This window comes from Chiloscyllium plagiosum, unplaced genomic scaffold, assembly GCF_037043375.1.
Source record: "Chiloscyllium plagiosum isolate Xiang-an unplaced genomic scaffold, Cpla_swu_hap1 HiC_scaffold_4, whole genome shotgun sequence".
In the NCBI taxonomy this organism is placed as follows: domain Eukaryota; kingdom Metazoa; phylum Chordata; class Chondrichthyes; order Orectolobiformes; family Hemiscylliidae; genus Chiloscyllium; species Chiloscyllium plagiosum.
The window spans coordinates 28,889,572-28,912,661 of NW_028270142.1; the positions used below are offsets into that span (position 1 = coordinate 28,889,572).

Consider the following 23,090-nt stretch of genomic DNA (forward strand, 5'->3'; position numbering starts at 1 on the left):
CATCAGCACGAAATGGAAAGCTTGGCTGATGGAGTTTGAAGTGTTTGCTGACAGTCACAGTCTGTTTTTGGATGGGGCCAGGGTGGTACAGGAAGCCCAGTCAATACCAGTTCAAAGTGGGTGGAGGGAGTCTTTCAAGATGTTAACATAAAACATGGGTTATGAATATATGGTGAACATTTTGAGGTACGTGAATTCCACATTCCCAAGGCTTATTTTCCATCGGAGACAGGAAGAAGGACTCATTTATGGCAGTCACTGGATGATTGCAACTAAGTTATGATGGATTTGAACTGGCAGAGAATGGACTGGGTGAATCAACATTGCAAATCAAATACATTGTGACATAAGCAGCAGTAAGACAAGGTGACACTTTGAGAGTTGCAGCTACATTGGAATCTGTGGTTGGACAATTTCCCAGCGTGAAAACCTGGTCCCATCTCCTCCAACAGCACAACAAAAGCTGAGGTTTACCAAATCGCCCAATGAAATCCAGTTGCATGTAAATGTAAACAGCAACACTCAGCAGGAGAGAGGGTTTCAAATGTGGCACTCTGCCTGTCGGGGGAAAGAAATGCAAAAACAAAGCGGGAGTAAGGTCCGTTTTGTCACAAATTGCAGAAATAAAACTGAACAGACAGGAAAGTCTGCCAACCCCTGTAAAGGAAGGAAAGTTTGTAGAGGCATGACTGTGAGACAATTTGAAAGTGCAGCAGAGTTAGGACGTGAATAGCAAACATGGAAACACGATTTCCTGTCCACAGGAGCTGTCATGGGAAATCCCCAGTGATTGTTGGTGGTAATGCAAACAGTAGATTCAGGCAGTAACAATAATTTAATTGACAGAACACAGTGGGAGGAGCTGAAGACAAGGGGACATTTCAAATTTATTCTAAAAGCTTTATTCTTTCACATCTAAAACCCACTTCAAACTGTTGGATGCTTCACTGTGGAATTCACACTGTAGCAGGAGGATAGTGAGGATAATAAGCTGGCTCAGTGGTTAGCACTACAGCCTCACAGTGCCAGGGACCCAGATTCGATTCCTGTCTCGGGCGACTGTCTGCGTGGAGTTGGCACATTCTCCCTGTGTCTGCGTGGGTTTCCTCCCACAATCCAAAGATTTGCAGGTCAGGTGAATTGGCCATGCTAAATTGCCCATAGTGTTAGGTGCATTAGTAAATGTAGGGTAATGGAATGGGTGTGGGTGGGCTACTCTTTGGAGGGTCGGTGTGAACTTGTTGGGCCGAAGGGCCTGTTTCCATACTGTAGGTAATCTAATCCTCCTGCTTCTTGACTGAACTCACGAGTAAATATAGACCAGCTTTCACCTACATTACCGAGTCAACATGACAGGAAGTGAGTTAAAAACATTGATGTCAAAATTTTATCTATTAGAAGTGCTTTTGATAATCCTGGCTGCACATTATGTTTTGAATATTATTACAAAAACAATGAACATATACAAAGTAAATACTATGGTACAATGATCAAGTTTCTTTTACATGATTATGTTTATTTGTTTCCATTTTGTTTTACAAACCCAGTACACAGAAATGACCTATTGTGCCAGGGCAATTCAACTGTGGACATTCTGTATCAGCACCCCCTCCAGTTCAGTATAAGTGGAAAACATGGAGATAGCAGTACAAAATGAACAAAACACTATTTAGTCAATGCATTATCAGAACATACTGTATACATTATCTGGCAAGTTTTTAACGTAGTTCTTCTGTTCTGGAACTTGTGCGTATTTCAACTGAAACAGATCCCACATCTGTGAGGAGAGAGAAATCCAAGCACTATCTAAACCCGAGAGCTAAGCTGGAGAGGTAACATAAATTTGGTTCTTTCGAATAAATGAGACAGCTCACACCACATGCTTTCCCAGACATATCCCAGAAACATGCTCAAAGCTAAAAGAGAACATTTACTTGTAATGTTCTAGCCAGGTTGCTTCAACATGGTCTGCCAGCTCATGCTATTTTGCATCATATTAGCTTTATGCTTGTTAAGTTAATGCTACTTTATTCATTTTCAAAGCTTTAATTTCAAATTTATATTTCTTCAAGAAAAAAAAACACAAGGTGTATTCCCACACAATTTCTCCCATTTCTACCCTTGGAAAACTGAGTATAACTACTGTTTCAAAAGCTCTACTAGTGAGGTTATGGCAGACCATCATGAGAACCCTTACCCGAATGGATTCCATGTGTATTTCAGGAAAGTTGTGAAGCACTCTCATGATCTTTATTCTGAACTCGCATATTCAAAACTGAACTCCTTGTTCAAAAAGTCACTGCAGTTATGTGTTGCTCAAGTTGTAGTATATTTAATGTAGGATAACTCTAAAACTGCAAACTTGTTTTCTCAAGATTTACTGTCATGGCAAAATGTGCATTTTGAAACCTATATTTTAAAGAAAAGGTTGTATGGATTGCAGTTTATTCCAGAACATATCTATACACATAAAAATTCCAATAAAACTCTGAACAAACATCAAAGGAAAAAAGATGTCCCCTCAAAAGGTAAAAGCAGCCACTATATACTATGTTCTTTTCTCCCATTCCCTTTAGATCTGTCAGGTCCCACCTTTCTTTTCAGCTAACAATGTGTCTGTAATGTGCATGAAAGAGGAAGTTGGAGCTTGCTTATTTCGCATTTAATATAACATTTAACTTCTTTGATAGGCAAATTATTTGTTTTTCTGGAATCAATTGTTGCAATTTGATTTAAGGTTTATAACATATTTGACATGATTTGCACATGAAGCATAAATATAAGTTGGCCTTATCTCAGCAAAATTGAAATATAATTGCTTTATATGTCCTATTTTTAATATGGAGGACAGAAATTACAGGACGAACAATGCAGTGAATAATCCTGGATTTTTATCAATGCAAGTTTTAATCCTGTAGGCCCAAGTCCTAATCTAAGGCAAAAACAAAAGCCACAGTAGTACAAACAGTTTAAACACAAACATCACTCAAACAGCTAAATAATGACAAAGGTGGGAGAGAAAGACATAAGCTTGTTATTAAGTTTGACGTTAGATACAAAGCTTGAAAGTAACAGCCTTTAAAATATTCTATGGTTTGAATTAATAAATACAAAAAAGTATTAAAAAAATATACACCTGTAGGGAAAAGATGTACTGTGAGAACAACAAATACACAAGGGGTTTAGATTTCACTTTCAAAAGTCTGTAGGAATGTCTTTAAAGAAAGGATTTCAGGATATGCTCTGCTGGTTTTGCGGTAGAAATCCAAACCAGTCAGGTGTTCAATGTCACGCACACGTGCTGTATGTAACTTCATTAAGTCTTCAACCCATTTTGATTCATCATCGTTACTCTGAAATAGACAAAATATGTTCTAAATGTATTTTTATTGTGAAGGTATAGTTCTATACATAAAATATAACTATATGCTAATTGTCCACGAGCATATCAGCTAACTCATATGTTGGAAAGCACAGTACACCACACATGCAATGCAATGAGCACTGTTCAGCCTCACAGCCTCTCCTCCCCTTTTTATGTGCACATATTTCTTGTAAGCCCCTTCCAAGCAGAGAGAGAAAGTCGATCATCCCGTCAATCTGGATTCAAGAGGATAACTATGTGTGTGTTGGCAGCTAACTAACATAGCAATCACAATATTGTAAAAGGCATTACAATACCATGGATGTCAGTATATAATTAAACCTGCCAGCAAAAGAGGTGTGGATGCTCACTAGTTTAGATTCCCTACAGTGTGGAAACAGACCCTTTGGCCCAACAAGTCCACACTGACCCTCTGAACAGTAACCCACCCAGACCCATTCTCTTACCCTATTACTCTACATTCCCCCTGAACTAACATACCTAACCTACACATCCCTGAACACTATGGGCAAGTTAGCATGGACAATTAACCCTAACCTGCACATTTTTGGATTGTGGGAGGAAACCAGAGGAATCCCACACAGACAGAGGGTGAATATGTCAACTCCACACAGTCGCCCCAAGCTGGAAATGGACCTGGATCCCTGGCACTGTGAGGCAACAGTGCTAACAACTGAGCCATCATGCCACCCTAATTTAGAGTCATAGAGATGTACAGCATGGAAATAGACCCTTTGGTCCAACCCGTCCATGCCAACCAGATATCCCAACTCAATCTAGTCCCACCTGCCAGCACCCGGCCCATATCCCTCCAAACCCTTCCTATTCATACACCCATCCAAATGCCTCTTAAATGTTGCAATTGTACCAGCCTCCACCACTTTCTCTAGCAGCTCATTCCATACATGTACCACCTCTGCGTGAAAAAGTTGCCCCTTAGGTCTCTTTTATATCTTTCCCCTCTCACCCTCTAGTTCTGGACTCCCCAACTCCAGGGAAAAGACTTTGCCTATTTATCCTATCCATGCCCCTCATAGTTTTGTAAACTTCTATAAGGTCACCCCTCAGCATCCGACGCTCCAGGGAAAACAGCCTAAGCCTGTTCAGCTGTCCCTATAGCTCAAATCCTCCAACTCTGGCAACATCCTTGTAAATCTTTTCTGAACTCTTTCAAGTTTAACAACATCTTTCCGATAGGAAGGAGACCAGAATTGCACGCAATATTCCAACAGTGGCCTAACCAATGTCCTGTACAGCCGCAACATGACCTCCCAACTCCTGTACTCAATACTCTGACCAATAAAGGAAAGCATACCAAATGCCTTCTTCACTATCATATCTACCTGCGACTCCACTTTCAAGGAGCTATGAACCTGCACTCCAAGGTCTCTCTGTTCAGCAACACTCCCTAGGACTTAACCATTAAGTGTATAAGTCCTGCCAAGATTTGCTTTCCCAAAATGCAGCACCCCGCATTTATCTGAATTAAACTCCATCTGCCACTTCTCAGCCCATTGGCCCATCTGAACAAGATCCTGTTGTAATCTAAGGTAACCCTCTTTGCTGTCCACTACACCTCCAATTTTGGTGTCATCTGCAAACTTACTAACTGTACCTCTTATGCTCGCTTCCAAGTAATTTGTGTAAATGACAAAAAGTGAGGACCCATGACCGATCCTTGTGGCACTCCACTGGTCACAGGCCTCCAGTCTGAAAAACAACCCTCCACCATCACTCTCTGTCTTCTTTCTTTGAGCCAGTTCTGTATCCAAATTGCTAGTTCTCCTTGTATTCCATGAGATCTAACCTTGCTAATTAGTCTCCTATGGGGAACCTTGTCGAACGCCTTACTGAAGTCCATATAGATCACATCGACTGTTCTGCCCTCATCAGTCCACTTTGTTACTTCTTCAAAAAACTCAATCAAGTTTGTGAGACATGATTTCCCACACACAAAGCCATGTTGACTATCCCTAATCAGTCCTTGCCTTTCCAAATACATGTACATCCTCTCCCTCAGGATTCCTTCCAACAATTTGCCCACCACAGAGGTCAGGCTCACCAGTCTATAGTTCCCTGACTTGTCTTTACCGCCCTTCTTAAACAGTGGCACCACGTTTGCCAACCTACAGTCTTCCAGCAGGTCGCCTGTGACTATCGATGATACAAATATCTCAGCAAGAGGCCCAGCAATCACTTCACTAGCTTCCCACAAAGTTCTCAGGTACACCTGATCAGGTCCTGGGGATTTATCCACCTTTAACCGTTTCAAGACATCCAGCACTTCCTCTTCTGTAACCTGGACATTTTGCAAGATGTCACCATCTATTTCCCTACAGTCTATATCTTCCCTATCCTTTTTCACAGTAAATACTGATGCAAAACATTCATTTAGTATCTCCCCCATTTTCTGTGGCTCCACACAAAGGCTGCCTTGCTGATCTATTCTCTCCCTAGTTACCCTTTTGTCCTTAATATTTGTAAAAACCCTCTGGTTTCTCCTTAATTCTATTTGCCAAAGTTATCTCCATGTCCGCTTTTTGCCCTCCTGATTTTCCTCTTTCCTTTATACTCTAAGGATTCACTAAATCTATCCTGTATATACCTGTCTATACCTATGCTTCCTTCTTTTTCTCAACTAAACCCTCAATTTCTTCAGTCATCCAGCATTCCCTATACCTACCAGCCTTTCCTTTCACCCTGACTGGAATATACTTTCTCTGGATTCTCATTATCTCATTTCTGAAGGTTTCCCATTTTCCAGCTGTCCCTTTACCTGTGAACATCTGCCTCCAATCAGCTTTCAAAAGTTCTTGCCTAATACCGTCAAAATTGGCCTTTCTCCAATTTAGAACTTCAACTTTTTAGATCTGGTCTATCCATTTCCATCACTATTTTAAAACGAATAGAATTATGGTCGCTGGCCCCAAAGTGCTCCCCCACTGACACCTCAGTCACCTGTCCTGCCTTATTTCCCAAGAGCAGGTCAAGTTTTGCACCTTCTCTAGTAGGTACATCCACATACAGAATCAGAAAATCGTCTTGTACGCACTTAAGAAATTAAAATGTGTTTTTAAAAATTTGGGACTTTATAGTAAATTAATGTAGCATGGTGTATGAATAAGTTAATTGTACAAAGATGCCTTTAACCACAATGAAAGCATTTCCACACCCATAAAATTTATCTTCAGTATCTGATGTAAAGCGGTCACTGAATTAATTCCACGTCACTTTGGCCATGGCATCATGTTTAGGATCCCACTCTGGATCAAGTGTGGTACTTTCAATCATCTCTCCACAACAAATCCTTTTCGTTCTTTGAATTGGAGATTCTGCACTTTTGAACTATGTGGTGAAGCTTGTGCACTCGCGATTTGATGACAGAACCACACAAAACTTCAACTCTTTCTGAATGCTTTTTCCTCCAATAACCATTGATCTATTCCATTTATCTTCAACATGGTTATTGATTGACTTATTAAGGCACACATCCAATGGTTAAATTAGAGATGTTAGATCCCAGGTATAAATGGCAATTTGGCAGTTTTTTCCTTCCAGACACCTCTAGATCTGATGAGATCTGAATGTCCCCCAGACCAATCAATTCTTTATATAAGCCACTGAGTTGCCTATTCCACAGATTATTAATGCATAACTTCACTCCATTCTCATCTGTCTCATCATTAGCATGGACATGCACAAAAACTCTTTCAGGGGACTGGATTTGTCATGTTTGAAATTTAATGTAGGTTTTAAGTTAGCTACACAAACCATTATCCTGTTTTCACATGTCCTGCATTTTCACTAGAAGTGCTTTCAAACCTCTCTGCTCCACAATTTGGTTGCGAGACATATTGAAAATCTTGAACACTCCATCCATGTCGATGATGTGGCATAATAGATACTCTTATTTGATGATGAATTCCTGGAAACTGGTCATTTTGGCATTGAGGATGTTTTGACAGTCTGGGTCCTCTCATGCAACACTCTGTTTTCACTCCATAAAGGGAGTGCACCAACTAGCTTTTGCTCTGAATGGACACGGGGTTTGATTTGGACCACTTCCATACATGTAAACACATTGCATTTCTAATAATGATGAAACCATTTTGATAATGAGGACCCATTCCATTACATGCCTCTGAGGATCAGGCAGGAGGTAGTCCCTGTTCTTATCGTGCATTGGACACTCGGACATTTTTTCAGGGTGAATTCTTTCCCCTTCCATTCTCATGCCAGCTTTTCACCAACACCAAATCCCCTCACAACAGCAAAAGTGAATTGATAATCTCGCCAACAATACATCTTTAGCTTGAAACCAAATTCAAGTTTTATTCAAGTTCTGGAAAACCCATTTCTATTCATCATTAACCACACAGTATTTGACCTGTCAATATGTACCTTAAATTCCCATGTTGTATTATATGAAGATCAGAAGAGAAGTTATTTCAGACTTAAAAACATTTACTAAATTATCAATTCACTGTGTTGTTGCAAGGGATTTTGGTGTTGGTGGAAATGGTGATAGAATGGAAGAGGAAGGAATTCACCCTGAAGAAAATGCCCAAGAACCAGAGTCAAATTCATTAGTGATGGGTTCTGTCGGGTCTTGAATTACACAACATACACCCTTGAATAGTTTTCTCTACTAACAAACTTGACAGGATGACTATAAATGCTTACATTGGTATACAGGAATAAGAAATATACATTAATTGTTACTTATACTTATGTATTGTAATGGATCTGTGGTTTATAAGTGAGATGACTAAATAGCTATCACTCTGAGTTTTTACATCATTATTTTAGTGTTGCATTGTGTGAAATTGCTTGAGAAAGAATTCCTCTCTACCAGTGCTTTGTGCATGATTTTCATCTTACAGTGTTTTTCCCTTTTCCTTCCAGAGCATACCACTCTCCAAGCAATTATGACAGAACAACTTATGGCTGGTATCATTCTTTGGATTAGCCCCTGCAGCCAGTACATCTCTCAAATAGCCATTGTTAATGAACATTGAGAGTGAGTGTTATTTAATTCAAACTGAGCCTAGGTTCCTGACCCTGTGTTCTTCAACAGGGCTCAGTAGATGCTGATTAGAGTTGAGAACCTTTATTTATGGAAGCATTCCACTACCATTTTAGCTAATTCATAATTCAGAAGAGACTGCATCTTAGATGTTACTGGTCTAAGTGACACTGTATTTTTTATTTATTTATTTTTATATTTGTTCATACTTGTACACAGTGAAGCCTTTAAGGTGTTGAATCTACCTTGCCTCCACCTCCAAAATGAAATTTCTCAGGGTAAAATCATTTTATTATTTCTTGTCTCAATTTTCAGTTTGATTCCTTCACTATTCTGTGAGAACAGCACTTTTATATATGGTACAAAAACTCAGTAAAAATGAAAGATATTGAGTCACCTCATCCATAAACTGCAGATCCCTTACAGTACATGCCTATAAGTAACAGAGTTTCTTATTCCCATACACCAAAATAAGCATTTATAGCCATTCTATCCAGTTTGTTAGTAGAAAAACAAAACTGTTCAATTGTGTATACTGTGTAATTCATGGCCAGACAGACCCCATAACTAACAGGTTTGGCTCTTGAGATTTTCTTCAGGGTGAATTCCTTCCTCATCATAATGCAATAGTTCTTACACAGAATTGTATAATGCTTCTGTTTTTCCCCACTTACGTTACAACTTTCATCATTGTCAGGTCTGTGTGGGAGAATGAAAGATGATGCGGTAAGTTGCCCATCACACTTGTCCACAGGCTGAGTACTATCCAGGCAACTAGTAATAATACTGTAGTAATGAGTTGGGACAGGGATTGACCCGTCAACTTGCCTGAAAGACAGAACAAGCTTTTAGTATTTTTCAGTTGTCTGTTAGGGACATCAAGCAAGTAACTCAGCTATTCACAAAAAATAGTACATTTTCAAACTGAGATTTGGAGGTGCTGCCTCACTGGTTGCAAAAACTACCCTTGTATTTATTTCTATGACAACCTGTTAGTTCTGCTGATATAGTTACCCTCATAATTTAACCTTTAAATATATTGATGAATCAGTGCAGGCCCCTCCTAGGCCAACATATACTTGCTAATGTTAACTGCACAACACTATGTAAGGTTTTCCAACAACTCAAGTAATCAAAGGGCAAGTGCGATTGAAGCATCACTTCCATACTTTGCAATTTCACTAGTTCTGATGTAAAAAGGTTAATAACTCATTATTTTTGGATGACCTTTTGTGCCTGTGCACCAGCTCTCCACAATTTGTGTATATGAATATTGCTTTTCCGCTGCTCCAGGAAATCATACCAATGACTTCCTTCAACCTAGAATAGATGTTCTCACATTTTGAGATATTGAACATCATTCCATATAAACAGACTAAAATCAGTAGAAAAAAATGTCCCTTGGTAACTGCCAATTCCTGTCCATAAGAATTATAATGTCTCCAACGTTACTGTCACCTGCAAACTCAGGGATACAGAACTGGCTCAAAGGTAGAAGACAGAGGGTAATGGTGGAGAGTTGTCTTTCAGACTGGAGGCCTGAAGGATTGGTGCTGGGTCCTCTATTTTTTGTCATTTATATAAATGATTTGGGTGCGAGCATAAGAGGTATGGTTAGTAAGTTTGCAGATGACACCAAAATTGGAGGTGTGGTGGACAGCAAACAAGGTTACCTCAGATTAAAACAGGATCTTGTTCAGATGGGCCAATGGGCTGAGGAGTGGCAGATGGAGTTTAATTCAGAAAAATGTGAGGTGCTGCATTTTGGGAAAGCAAATCTAAGCAGGACTTAAACACTTAATGGTAAGGTCCTAGGGAGTGTTGCTGAACAAAGAGACTTTGGAGTGCAGGTTCATAGCTCCTTGAAAGTGGAGTTGCAGGTGGATAGGACAGTGAAGAAGGCGTTTGGTATGCTTTCCTTTATTGGTCAGAGTATTGAGTACAGGAATTGGAAGGTCATGTCATGGCTGTACAGGACATTGGTTAGGCCACTGTTGGAATACTGCATGCAGTTCTGGTCTCCTTTCTATTGGAAAGATGTTGTTAAACTTGAAAGGGTTCAGAAAAGATTTACAAGGATGCTGCCAGGGTTGGAGGATTTGAGCTATGAGAGCTGAACAGTCTGGGGCTGGTTTCTCTCGAGCGTCAGAGGCTGAGGGGTAACCTTGTTTACAAAATTATGAGGAGCATGGATAGGATAAATAGATAAAGTCTTTTCCCTGGGGTTGGGGAGTCCAGAACTAGAGGGCATAGGTTTGGGGTGAGAAGGGAAAGATATAAAAGAGACCTAAGGGGCAACATTTTCACACAGAAGGTGGTACATGTATGGAATGAGCTGCCAGAGAAAGTGGGGAAGTCTGGTACAATTGCAACATTTAAAAGGCATTTGGATGGGTGTATGAATAGGAAGGGTTTGGAGGGATATGGGCCAGGTGCCTGGCAGGTGGGACTAGATTGGGTTGGGATATCTGATCGGCATGGACGGGTTGGACTGAAGGTCTGTTTCCATGCTGTACATTTCCATACAGTGACTCTATGACTGTATATACAATTGTCTTGGCCCATATGCATTTAGGGAAAAAGCATATATGGTTTGTGTGAGTGTTGGTCCCTTTGAGAATTAGGTATAACTTCTGGAGAAGCAATAGTTTGGTTCCAGTAAATAATCATGTGACCGGGTTGCCTGAGAGGTGAACAATACAGCAAGTTAATTCTTGGGATGAATAGGTTTGCGGTGAAGGCAAGGGAGCCAGGGTTCTATGTTCAAGTTTTGTTTGAGATGTTAGAATAAGCTGCAATGAATTCAGCTGAAATTTTGAGTGCTGGAAGAGAGAGCTGAAACTCCCTTTAACGTAGCAGATCTACTAATAATGAAATGGATTTCTGATATCACCAAGTAGAGAGCAAAAGAATTTTAAGATACAAAACTCTAAAGCATATTCAAAATAGGAGAGTTTAAGATACCACATTAAGATACCACATACAAAATAACTCTTCTCCATGTGGTCTGAACTTTTAACATTTGGAATTATGTTTACCCGGTCTATATTCTTTTTCCATCCACAGTATATAAACAGTTTGTCTTTTGTATGTCATAACTGTGAATAAGCATGTATGTGTATTTGAGGTTTCAAAACAGTGAGTAATGTCTGATTAGAAATTCTTTCTTTTGACTGCTCATTAAAGTTGCATGTTACAATAAATTGTTTCTTTTCTTTTACTGACAAAACCTATAATGAGTTGCTTCTGTCCTCTGAATCAGGTAAACTAATCACTTTAGGTAGTTTCACTGATATTATAGACCTATACATTTTGTGATAGATAGTGAACAGTGCAGCGTGATTATCAGCAAACTTTTCTCAGTTGAGTCTGACCTGATTCATATATTTTGATTTCCAGGTAGCAAAATTCTTTAATTCAAGCTGTGAACCTTGTGGCTTCATTCCTTTAGAAAATACCTGGCTTTCCGATTTAAAAAAAATTTAAAACATTACTGGTCTCTACTGACATCATACACAACTCTTTATTTTGAATTCCAAATAATGAACATTTTTGTAATAAGGAACTGTGACATTTGTCAAATCCTGCTCATCATAGAATGAATCCTTTATCACTACCTTTTATCTCTTACCTCTCAACTAATTACCTGTCCATATTAGAAGGTCACCACCAGTTCCTTGTGCTGTCATTTTAGCTAAGAACCTCTTGTGAACAATTCATCAACATTTTCTGGAACTCCGTGCAGACCATATTGATAGGTATTGGCCCAGTGAGCCCCCTGAGAAAAGCTCAACTAGATTTGTCAATTAAAAATATGGATATTTTCATCTCTTCTGGTCACAGATATTCAAAACATTTTCTGGAGTGTTGAAGGAGCAAAACCATAAAAGTTTTCACACTAAAAACTTTTCTATAGGTCTTTTCTATACCAACGCAAATTTTATCTAACTGCCTTTTCCCATAACCCTCTACCTTCTGCAACTTCCAAACTTTCTGCAAACTCACAGTACGGGATGTGTGACAGTCTCTTCTTCAACCACTTAAATGTTATTACAATGCTCAAATAAGACTGTGTACAAAAAAAGCTTTCTTAATTTCTCTCACATTTTCTTACTTTTAGTTTTAGTGATTCTCAGCATCACCTTCCCAACCAGCTTTTTAATCATTTACTCCAAGAAAGTCCTTTAAAATTTAATAATTTAGAATACACCATTCTGTTGTTCTGCATCAATCCAAAATGGTTCTGGATGTGCAAGTGAAAAGCAGCAGCTTTGGTCTGTGTGCACTGAAGCCAAATAGTGCGAAATGACCCTCCAGGAGTCAACATCACTGAGCTTGCAACAGCTTTAGTATATCACTATGTCAATGCCACATCACAGTACAAACAGCCTCATGACATGCTTTGACTTTCTTTGAAACTTTTAAAACTGGATTATAACATTTTAATAGTAGGAGAATGCACACTTTTTCAGCAAGCATGTATAAGGCTCCACTGTTGATGCATTACAATAAGGATTTACCAGCAAATACTAATGCCGGCTGCAATTTTCCAGCATTAGTTTGGAGTACTCCCTTTCCTTGAATACTGTTCTGTAAATATTTGACATAGGAACCTAGCAATAATGTCAGTGTTCAGAAGTTAAAGTTCCTTGGTTAATTTTAAGCTGGTAGCTAGCCCATATTTGCTTACATTAACATTGCAGAGTGGAACTTTCCAAGCCCACAAATGAACTCTCAAATGACAAGCAGCATCACGGAAATTTTAGTACCTTTGAACAAAGTAACCCGTAGCTGTTTTTATACAAAAAAAAACTGATAATGAATTAACTCTGTAAATATATCGTGAGCATATCTTTTGAAGGTGCTGGATAACTTATGCTACAGTTTAAATGAGTAAGCATTTCAATTTTTGTTTATTATTTTAAAAAGTCAGTTTGTGCAGAGAAACATTAAGAGATTTATGGAAAATGTGCACAGACATTGTCATGAAAATGTACTTGGTGTCAAGTAATGATTTACTCATTGACTGGAAACATGAACTGAACCTTTAAAAACAGACTTTTTAAAAACAGAGACTAACATGATCAAATATGGCTGCCCCAAGTTGCATTACTGGACATTCTACAGCTTGTTTATGATCCAATAGGTAAAAGGGCATTTCTCTGTGCTATGGATCTCTATAACATGTTTGACACACCTTGGGGGAAAGTGAGATTTTAACCTGGATCCTGTGGACCAGAGACAGGGACTCTACCACTGCACCACAAGATCCTATTCTACATCCCACAGATAATCAACCTCTTCAGAGATGTTATTACACACCTTTGGAGCAGGTGAGACATAAACACAGGTCTCCTGGCTTAGGGGTAGTGACATAATTGTGTGTGAAGTGATTGTATAAATATGGGTAATCATTAGGATGTGAGTTTTATAGAGTGTGACTAACTGAAATTATGCTGTCACATAGAATTGTAGATTTGAATTCTGATTAAATACAGTTATCTTTTGGAATGTAACAGCAGCAGGTCTGTTAAACCCACCAAACGTAAGGACATTGTGGGGAATATGAAGGACACACATCTACTGTTCCATTAGCAAGGTGATAATGTTCAAGTATTGGAGACAAATCATTAAAGCCCAATCACTTGGACTCCTGGTGAAGACAGCTTTCAGGCATGATCTTTTGGAGTTGGAGTCAAGAGTGTGGTGCTGGAAAAGCACAGCCAGTCAGGCAGGATCCGAGAAGCAGGAGAATCAACGTTTCGGACATAAGCCCTTCATCAGGAATGAACAGCAGGGATGGGAGCAAGGACCTGGAGTGGGGCTGGATTTCAAGGTGGGGCGGAGACAGTTGCCGTCCAAGTTCCCAAGGGCAAAACCTGCACCCACACCACTCCTCTTACCTCCGTCCAAGGCCCCAAGGGGTCCTTCCACATCCATCAGAAATTCACCTGTATCTCTCCCAATGTCCTCTACTGTATCCGTTGCACCCGTTGTGGTCTCCTCAACATCGGGGAGACAGGACGCCTCCTTGCAGATCATTTCAAAGAACATCTCTGGGATACCTGCACCCACCAACCCCACCGCCCCATGACTGAACACTTCAACTCCCCCTCCCAGTCCGTCAAGGACATGCAGGTCCTGGGCCTCCTCCACCGCCAACCCGTTTCCACCCAACGCCTGGAGGAGGAACACCTCATATTCCACCTTAGGACCCTGCAGCCACATAGGATAGATATGGATTTCAATGGCTTCCTCATTTCCCCTCCCCCACATTATCCCAAGCCTCCAATTCGGCACTGCCCTCCAGACCCGTCCATCACCTTCAACCACCTCTCGCTTTCCCAGCTACCTCCCCCCAACCCCAGCTCCATCCCATTTATCTCTCAGCCCCAACCCACAAGCCTCATTCCTGATGAAGGGCTTATGCCCGAAAACTTGATTCTCCTGCTCCTCGGATGCTGCCTGACTGGCTGTGCTTTTCCAGCAGCACAGTCTCGACTCTGATCTCCAGCATCTGCAGTCCTCACTCTCTCTATTGGAGTTACCCTTGCAATATGCAGACAATAAACCTAACTGTATCCCTTAGGTAGTTGAAGAGGGAAGGACAAATGAAAAGCCAACCCTTTCTATGCTTCAAGAACCAGTTTTCTCTGCAAAATTGAGGACAAGCAGAAGAGGTGCTGACTGAGGTGACACAAGCACTTCCTGCCTTTCTCTCCAACCAACCCAGTAACCTTCAAGTCCTATTTGCTGACTGTAACCATCTAGGGACACTCTGTTGCACACAGCAACTTCGAAGAGTTCAATCCATCATTGCTGTTTCTAGAAGAACATTCAAAGTGGCCCCTGCTTCTTTACATCACCTGCATCTGCACCAAAGAAGTCATATTATTTACGTATTCAGCCTGAGACATTGTGTGTGTGCGCATGTGTGTGAGCCTGCATGTGCGTGTGTGTCCTTCCAGTAAGCAGGAAACTCAGACAAACCTGTCTAATTGGTTCTATTATGGCCACACTGTATAAACAGTAAGGAACTCATCAAATTGGCAGGTATATTCATTTCAGAATTAAAAAACAAACCTGTCCCAAAAGAAAAAAAAGAGCTATTGCACCCTCCCTTATCTGACTCTAACACTATATCTTTTAACTATTAGATTGGCAGAAACATTTCCTATTCTCTCTGGAGCAACAGATTTTAGAAAGGTTCTTAGCTCACTTGCTATGATACTAAAGTAATGATTGGTAATACATCAATAAATATAATCAGGACTAATCCTAACCCTTACTGTGTAATGACGGGGAGGCAACGGCTTAGTGATATTATCACTGGACTGTTAATTCAGAGACCTAGGTAATATTCTGAGAACCTGAGTTCGAATCCTGGCAGATTGTGGAATTTGAATTCAATGTAAATCTGGAATTCAGAGTCTAATGATGACCACAAATCCATTGTCAATTGTTGGAAAAATCCATCTGGTTCACTAATGCCCTTTGGAGAAGGAAACTGCCATCCTTACCTGGTCTGGCCTACATGTGACTCCAGACCTGCAACAATATGGTCCTCTGGGTAAATTAGGGATGGGCAATCAATGCAGGTCTAGCCAGTGACACCTTCATCCCATGAATGAATTTTTAAAATAATCCTACACTGCAAAAATGAACTCCAGAAAGATCTGAAGTGTCCTCCTCTTGCCTTTTCTTCCCTGGTTCTGCTTTACCATACTTTTTCTCCTTTTTTTTTTAAATTCACACACACACTATTCTACAGCTTTTGAGACTGTTTGTACTTTTCAAAACTTCGTAAGATCTCTAATCTACATATTTTCTTTTGTTTCTCAGGCTTTTGTTGACTGGGCCCAACCTGTTTTATTTCTTTTGCAAAGACACGGTGTCAATAGCTACGTTAATAGAGTGGGGTGAATTAATGGACTGCATTTTAACTGCTCTTACGGGGTGGCCTGGAAACTGGGATGGACGTCAAATAATGCAGAAGCACAGTCTACCTGCTGTGTTCCTGTCAGCATTCAAACATGCAATGGATAGGAAAGGTGGCAAACAGTCGTCCCACTCAGACCAATTAAGCCACTTGATGACCTTTTTGCACACGTTATTTAACCAGCAACACAAGTGGAGACAGTGAAGTGTATTGTAGCAGACCACTACTCTCCCCCGGGGTGGAGGGGCACTTCCCTTCTACATTCCTTCATCTACGGCAGAGAGCCAATGATCCACCACAGCAATGATGTCTCCTGCCTTAACAATCCATCCCTCTAATTCAGAGGGGACTGCCTGACTGGTCCTAGTACACCCTGACCTGGTCATAACGGCTCATGTCTGTAGATCCATCTTCCTGCTCCACGTGCAGCCCCAGCTGTGGCCATCTCTCCTGCTGGCAGTGCTACAGCTGCTGAGCTGCCAGCTCTTGGCACACCCAAGCGGTAAACAATTAACTGGATGCCACTAAACTGAAGCAGCCTGAGGACCTGCTGGTTGCCAAAGTGAGTTCTCTTTTGTTGGGCTCCAGGAGTGGAAGCCCTGTCAGCAGCACCACCACATCAAACCCATCATGCCAGAAGGTCCACACCAAAGACCTTCATCATCCAAAACGGACACATTCCTTTAAAAGCTGGTGGTAAAATGTGTCCCCAGTTGTATTAACATTTGCATCCTTGCAATTTTGTGTAGCTACTTGTTCCCTTCTTGTCATTGCCCATTTGCCTCTGTCAATCTTTAGTTCCTCCTTTCTTCCTCCACATGTGCATGTTATCTTCATCGTTTCAACCTACACTCAACTATAAGGACATCACACACCACTTCTTGGCCAGACTGTTATGGGTCGTGACATGAAAAGATTTTTGCTTTTTAGTTCGGCGATAGCATGTTTCCTATTGCATTATTTGTTTATCTTGCACCTTTTGTCAATCAGGATTGCACACTTTGACAGTGAGGTGAAAGCGGCAGCTTCAGAATCTGATTGAGTATGGCATTAAGGGGCTCTGGGTAGGTTGAAGTCATTAGGAATTGGGGGGATATTCTCCACTGGTTGGAATCTTATATAGCACAAAGGAAGATGGCTCTGCTCGGTGAAAATCAATAATCTCAGTCTCAGGGAGAAGTCTAGGCCCAAATACTTTCAGCTGCTTTCATGTCATTCAATTTAACACAAAGTCAGAATTGGGATGTTTGTTAATGATTGCCCAATGCTCAGGATGATTTAATGCTCATCAGATATTGATACATTCTGTGCTGACATGTAGTAAGACCTGGACAACATTCAGATTTGTACTGATTAGGAGAATGTTATATTCATAGAATCATGCACTGAAAACAAAATCATACCACACAAGTGCCAGGCAATGACCATCTCCAACAAAAGAGAGAATTCATCTACATCTCTTTGATAGTAGTGGCATTATCATTACTGAATTCCCCATCATCAACATTCTCGAGGCTGCCATTGACCAGAAAGCAAATTGGACTCTCCATGTAAATACAATACAAGAGCAGGTCATAGACTGGGAATTCTGCAATGCTCATCACCACCTAAGTCTCCAAAGCTTGATGACCACCTACAAGACACAAGTCAGGAGTATAACAAAATGCTCTCCATGTGCCTGAAGGAATGCGGCTCCAGAACTTTCAAGAAATTGAAGACCATCCAGCTTTATTTGTACACCATCCATTACCCTTTCCAATGACAGAGCTTCAGCAGGGTGCATCATTGACTGGAGCAACTCAGCAAGGCTTTTTTGAAGAGCACTTTGTGAATCCATAACCTCCAACAACTATGAGGGCAGCATAAGTCTGGGAACACCAGCTCATGCAAGTTTCCTTCCAAGCCACATACTGTCCTGATATGAACTATATCACTATCCCTTCACTGTCACTGAGTTAATATCCCAGAACTTCCTTCTAACAGCACTGTGGACACTCCTACATCATATGAATAGCAGTGGTTCAAGAAGGTAGTTCACCACAATCTTCTCAAGGACAACTAGGATGGGCAATATATGGAGGCTGAGCTGGTTATACTCACAGCTCATGAATAAGGAAAGAAAGATGGGCTCCTGCAGATTTTGTGTCAATAATCTTCAAAGCTGGAAAATCTAGCTTCTCATGAACATCTTATGGGTGAAGAGATATTAGGAAATGCATGGGCTGATCTCACTCCAACAGTATTGCATGGCTGGAATTGAAACAGACTACCGCATTTACAAAGGGAAATGGAGCTTTCTGTTGAAATAATGACACCAGAGTCGGGGCAACACCAAAGAATGTTCTGGCAGTATGAACATATAGACTAAGACAAATGCATAGGAGAGGGTCTCAAACTTGTAAATGTAAAAATAGGAAAAGATAAAGAATTTACCCTCCTTTCTTGACACATTTCATAATAGGAGATTTGTAACTTATCTTCCTTAACTAATGAGTTGGAAATTGTTGGAGGGTTGTAGACTGCAGTGACACCACTTCTGACATTACAATTATTAATAAGCACAAAGTTTCAAATATAATGGACATTACTTTTGATGAGCAGCTCTTTTGGCTTTGTTTCACTAAAAATGAAAGGTTGCATGAAAATATCACAAAATTAAAATCTGGTCCTGCAGATTTGCTCAGATAAGTAAAACCAAGCTTTTAGGCCATGTTGAGCAGGGTTAGTGTAGTAAATCGAGAGTGTATTAGTATCAGCAAATAGCTAACCTGAAGTCACCACAGAGTTAAGCTAAGAAAGTACAAATAAAATGCACTGCCTTAAATTTAAACAAGACTAAAACTAGACTATGCTTACCGTTTTACTTTATCAAGTGTGTCATAGAGACCATCATAGTCATAATCAAACACTGGACCACTAATGACATTAATTCCATTCCGCTCTGTGGCCAGTCTTTTCACCATTACTTTGTGAAAGTAGTTCCACACCCCTGCATAACAACAATCAGAACAAAGAAAGAGGTGATGAAGACAGGACAATTGTTAATAAACTCAAAGCTTCAGATATAATGGAAATTACTTGGCAATAAGGTGAGCATTACCTTAAAATGGCCACCTCACAAATGCTTAAAAATGCTCAATATATATTAATGATATTAAATTGACTGTTTGGTTAAGCACTACAAATATAGTTGAAAGACAGTATAGCAGCCTAGAAACACTTAGATTCATATATCATTACAGAGTCAGAGCTAATGGAAACAGATCCTTGTCCAACTCATACATGCCGACCAAATATCCAAAATTAATCTTATCCAATTTGCTAGCGTTTGCCTCATATCCCTCTAAACCCTTCCTATCCATATATTCATCCTGATGCTTTTTAAATGTTGTAATTGTACCAGGCTCTGGCAGCTCATTCCATACACACACCAACCTGTGCGTGAAAAAGTTGCCCCTTTAGGTCCCTTTTCTATCTTTCCCCGAAACCAATGCCCTCTAGCTTTGGACTCCCCACCCATTATCTCTCAGGCCATTGCAATTCAGTGCTGTCTCAGGATTTAAAATGGCTTCCTAAACTTTCTCAGAAGATCAACCAGTAAAGTGTGCGTGTCTCTATTCAGGTGTCCCAGCATCAGGAAGGAGATAGGGGCATTGAGAACAAGCACCCTCCAATCCTCACATTTGACCCACCTACTCCTAGCATTTCCTCTCTCTTGGCCACTGCCTTACCATCACTCGCCTTTGGCAGTGATTGCAGTGCTGCCATAGTGATTACACATAGCTGCATGTCTCTGATTAACTGGCAGCTTCAGATACATGGGATTTCTGTCACTAGAGTCGTCACTTGCATGGAAAGTCCAAAGATGCAGGATTCTATTAAATATCATGCCGCTAGGTAATTGTCAGGCATTTCTGTCCAGTTGTCCAACCAGTGGAAAAGATAATTGTCAGCCTTACAATTGTCAGCTCCAAAGGTCAACTTAATTTATCATTTTTTTCCCCTTTTAGTTTTGCAAACATTAATACTCACTTTTAAATGCAGGATACATTGGAACAATATTTGAAGTTAGAAGGGCATCATATTTAGCATCAAGCGACGAACCTAGAGCTGTAAAATAAGAGACATTTCTAGTAAAAAAAACATTATATCTGAAAACAAAGTATAAAAATTAGCAAATCAAATAATCTGTGTATTTTGAAATACATCCTTTTGAAATACAAAAGAGAAGTTCCAAGAATGATTAGTGATTAGGGGTGGGGTAAGACGGAAATAATAATTAGGAGGAATTGTATAAATGAAATTTTCCAAAGCAGAAATTGTTCAATGTCATTTATGAAGTGTCTACACGTTTCAACCAAATTCGTCCCTATTCTGACTAAAAAGACAAGCAGAGAGTCTAGTGCTGGAAAAGCACAGCAGGTGTTCATTCAGGAATGGATGAAGGGCTTTTGCCCGAAACATCGATTCTCCTGCTCCTCGGATGCTGCATGACCTGCTGTGCTTTTCCAGCACCACACTCTCGGTTCTGATCTCCAGCATCTGCAGTCTCACTTTCTCCTAAAAAGACAACCTATTAGGATTCAATCCTGGTCTGATATTTGTATTAAACTCATCCCTTTTCAGTCTCAGTTTGATAAACCACTAAAAACGAGGCAGAGTATTTTTTTTTCTTCTGATTGGATCAGAAGCCTCAGGTGTGAGCAATAATTGCAGAAATTAGATTATTTGATTATAAAAGAGGTGAATTAAGAGGATCTTTCAAAATTACATAAAGTAGTGACCCATAAGGAGGTTTCCACCTGGAACACTATCATTTTTAAATGCTTTTAAATGCTCAACACTTATTGCCCATTCTTAATTGTCTCGGAGAAGGTAATGGAGGGCTACCTAGTTTGTGCAGGGGCAGGTACAACACTGTGCTGTTAAGAAAGGAATTCCAGAATTTCAACCTAATGACAGTGAAGAAACATCAATATGTTAGGATTTTGTGTGGCTTAGAGCAGAACTTGCAGGCAGTGGTGTTCTCATGCATCTGCTGCTCTTATCCTTCCCGGTGATAAAGAGTGCATCTTTGGGAGGTGCTGTTGAAAATGCCATGGTGGTGTTGCTGCAGTTCATCTTGTAGATGGTGCACATTGCTGCCATTGTGTGGCAGTGATGGAGGAGGTGAATGTTTAAGGGACTGCATGGGATGCCAATCAAGTGGGTTGCTTTGTCCTGTAATGCTACAGTACAACAGTACAAAGGTTAATTTAAGTATTAAAAATATCCTATTTTCTAATCTCATGTTCAAGTATCCAATGCTCAAATGTTTTGGGTGTGGAAAGGTTATTGCTGAGCAAGGTTATTCTGTTGAAACTTCAACTTCTTGCTGCACAGATGCTGCTTGCCCTGTTGAATAGTTTCAGCATATCTTGTCTTTGTTTGAGATTTCCAGTGATTTGCAGGTATTTTCACCACCTGCACTATAATGTGGCAACAAAAATCATCTTTTATAGACCACACCAAATTATCATTCCAAAGATACAATCAGACGGGTTCCAACCCATCCAGTAAAGACAAAACTCTAGCCTATGTTCTCTCGATTTAAATTAGGAAGAGTGAGTTTGAAACTAACTGTTCTGGGTTAATGCCTCAATTCAAATATTGGGCAAAATAATCATTCAACACATTTTTAACATTTCCCCATCCTCAATCTTCTGCTACCCAACAAATACCCATACAAACACACAAAGAAAGAATCTGTAGTCCGCTCAGCCCTTTCACCATTTAGTAAGATCATGGCTGATATGATTTTAACCTCAACTCTCTATTTCTGCATATGCCCATCATCCTTCATTCCCTATCTAACTATTGGGAGAATCAAGTGTTAAAACATTATCTATTTTATATGTTACTGCTAAGCTTTTGGTATTCTTCCTTCAGAAAGTATAGTGATATCATTGGAATTTTTAAATCTCTTTTATTACATTTAGATTTATCATTTACTTTTTATGACTATTAAAGTAAGAGATGTTGGCGCTTGCAATTTAACGTTTATTCATCTGGAATGGTCACGTTAAGGCTAGGCAAAAGCTTCAATTGTCCTGTCAAAAAAAGTGCTGTAATTTTAACATCATAACAACATCTCCAACTACCCATTTTAAATATCTTTCAGTTGGCCTTGGTATAAATGTTATTCACATGGAGACTAGACAATTTGTAACAAAACCACAATAAAGTTTGGTAAACAAATGACAAAGCGATGGCATATTCTGGTTTTAGGAAATCAATTTGTCCACTTCAATTAGCTGAGATTCATACACTGCAATCACAAACCAAGAAACTAAGGTGAATCTCGGGAAAGTGTTTTTCGGAAAACAGTTCCAGTAAAAAAACTGGCTTCAGAGACATTCAGTATCAATTCTTCACCATATAGGAACTATCCTTGGCACATTTTGAAATGTTTGATAATGTATTATTTATTACGTGACCTTGCACTGGAATAGAAAGCAGATCTTGGATTAGTATTCACATCACATTTCAAGAGCTCTCATACCAAAATCCACATTCTGGAAATAAAAAAAAATTGAGTAGTAAAAAGCTCCACATATTTCCAGTCAGTTAACAACATGCAAACCTTTAATTTTAATTGCAATGGTGCAAAGCAATGATGCTGTATGGTACTATTTGAAATGATATGAGGTCACCTCCAGTAAGTCTCAAGAGTCATACAGCCATAGTGGTTTACAGCTTGG

The 23,090-nt window shown here is 39.9% G+C and overlaps 1 protein-coding gene across 1 annotated transcript in view; it reads right to left on the reverse strand.

Annotated features, from left to right (window-relative positions):
* Positions 1 to 1,490: 1,490 nt before the first annotated feature.
* The window catches only part of enpp2 (ectonucleotide pyrophosphatase/phosphodiesterase 2), a 100,941-nt gene continuing 79,341 nt past the window's right edge, over positions 1,491 to 23,090 (reverse strand). Inside the window, exons 23-26 of the mRNA XM_043688979.2 lie at positions 20,383 to 20,460; positions 19,207 to 19,339; positions 9,086 to 9,239; positions 1,491 to 3,353 (exon numbers count right to left, since the gene is read on the reverse strand). Coding sequence (XP_043544914.1) covers positions 3,183 to 3,353; positions 9,086 to 9,239; positions 19,207 to 19,339; positions 20,383 to 20,460 — 536 coding nt within the window. The 3' untranslated portion in view covers positions 1,491 to 3,182. The remainder of the gene's footprint in view (positions 3,354 to 9,085; positions 9,240 to 19,206; positions 19,340 to 20,382; positions 20,461 to 23,090) is intronic.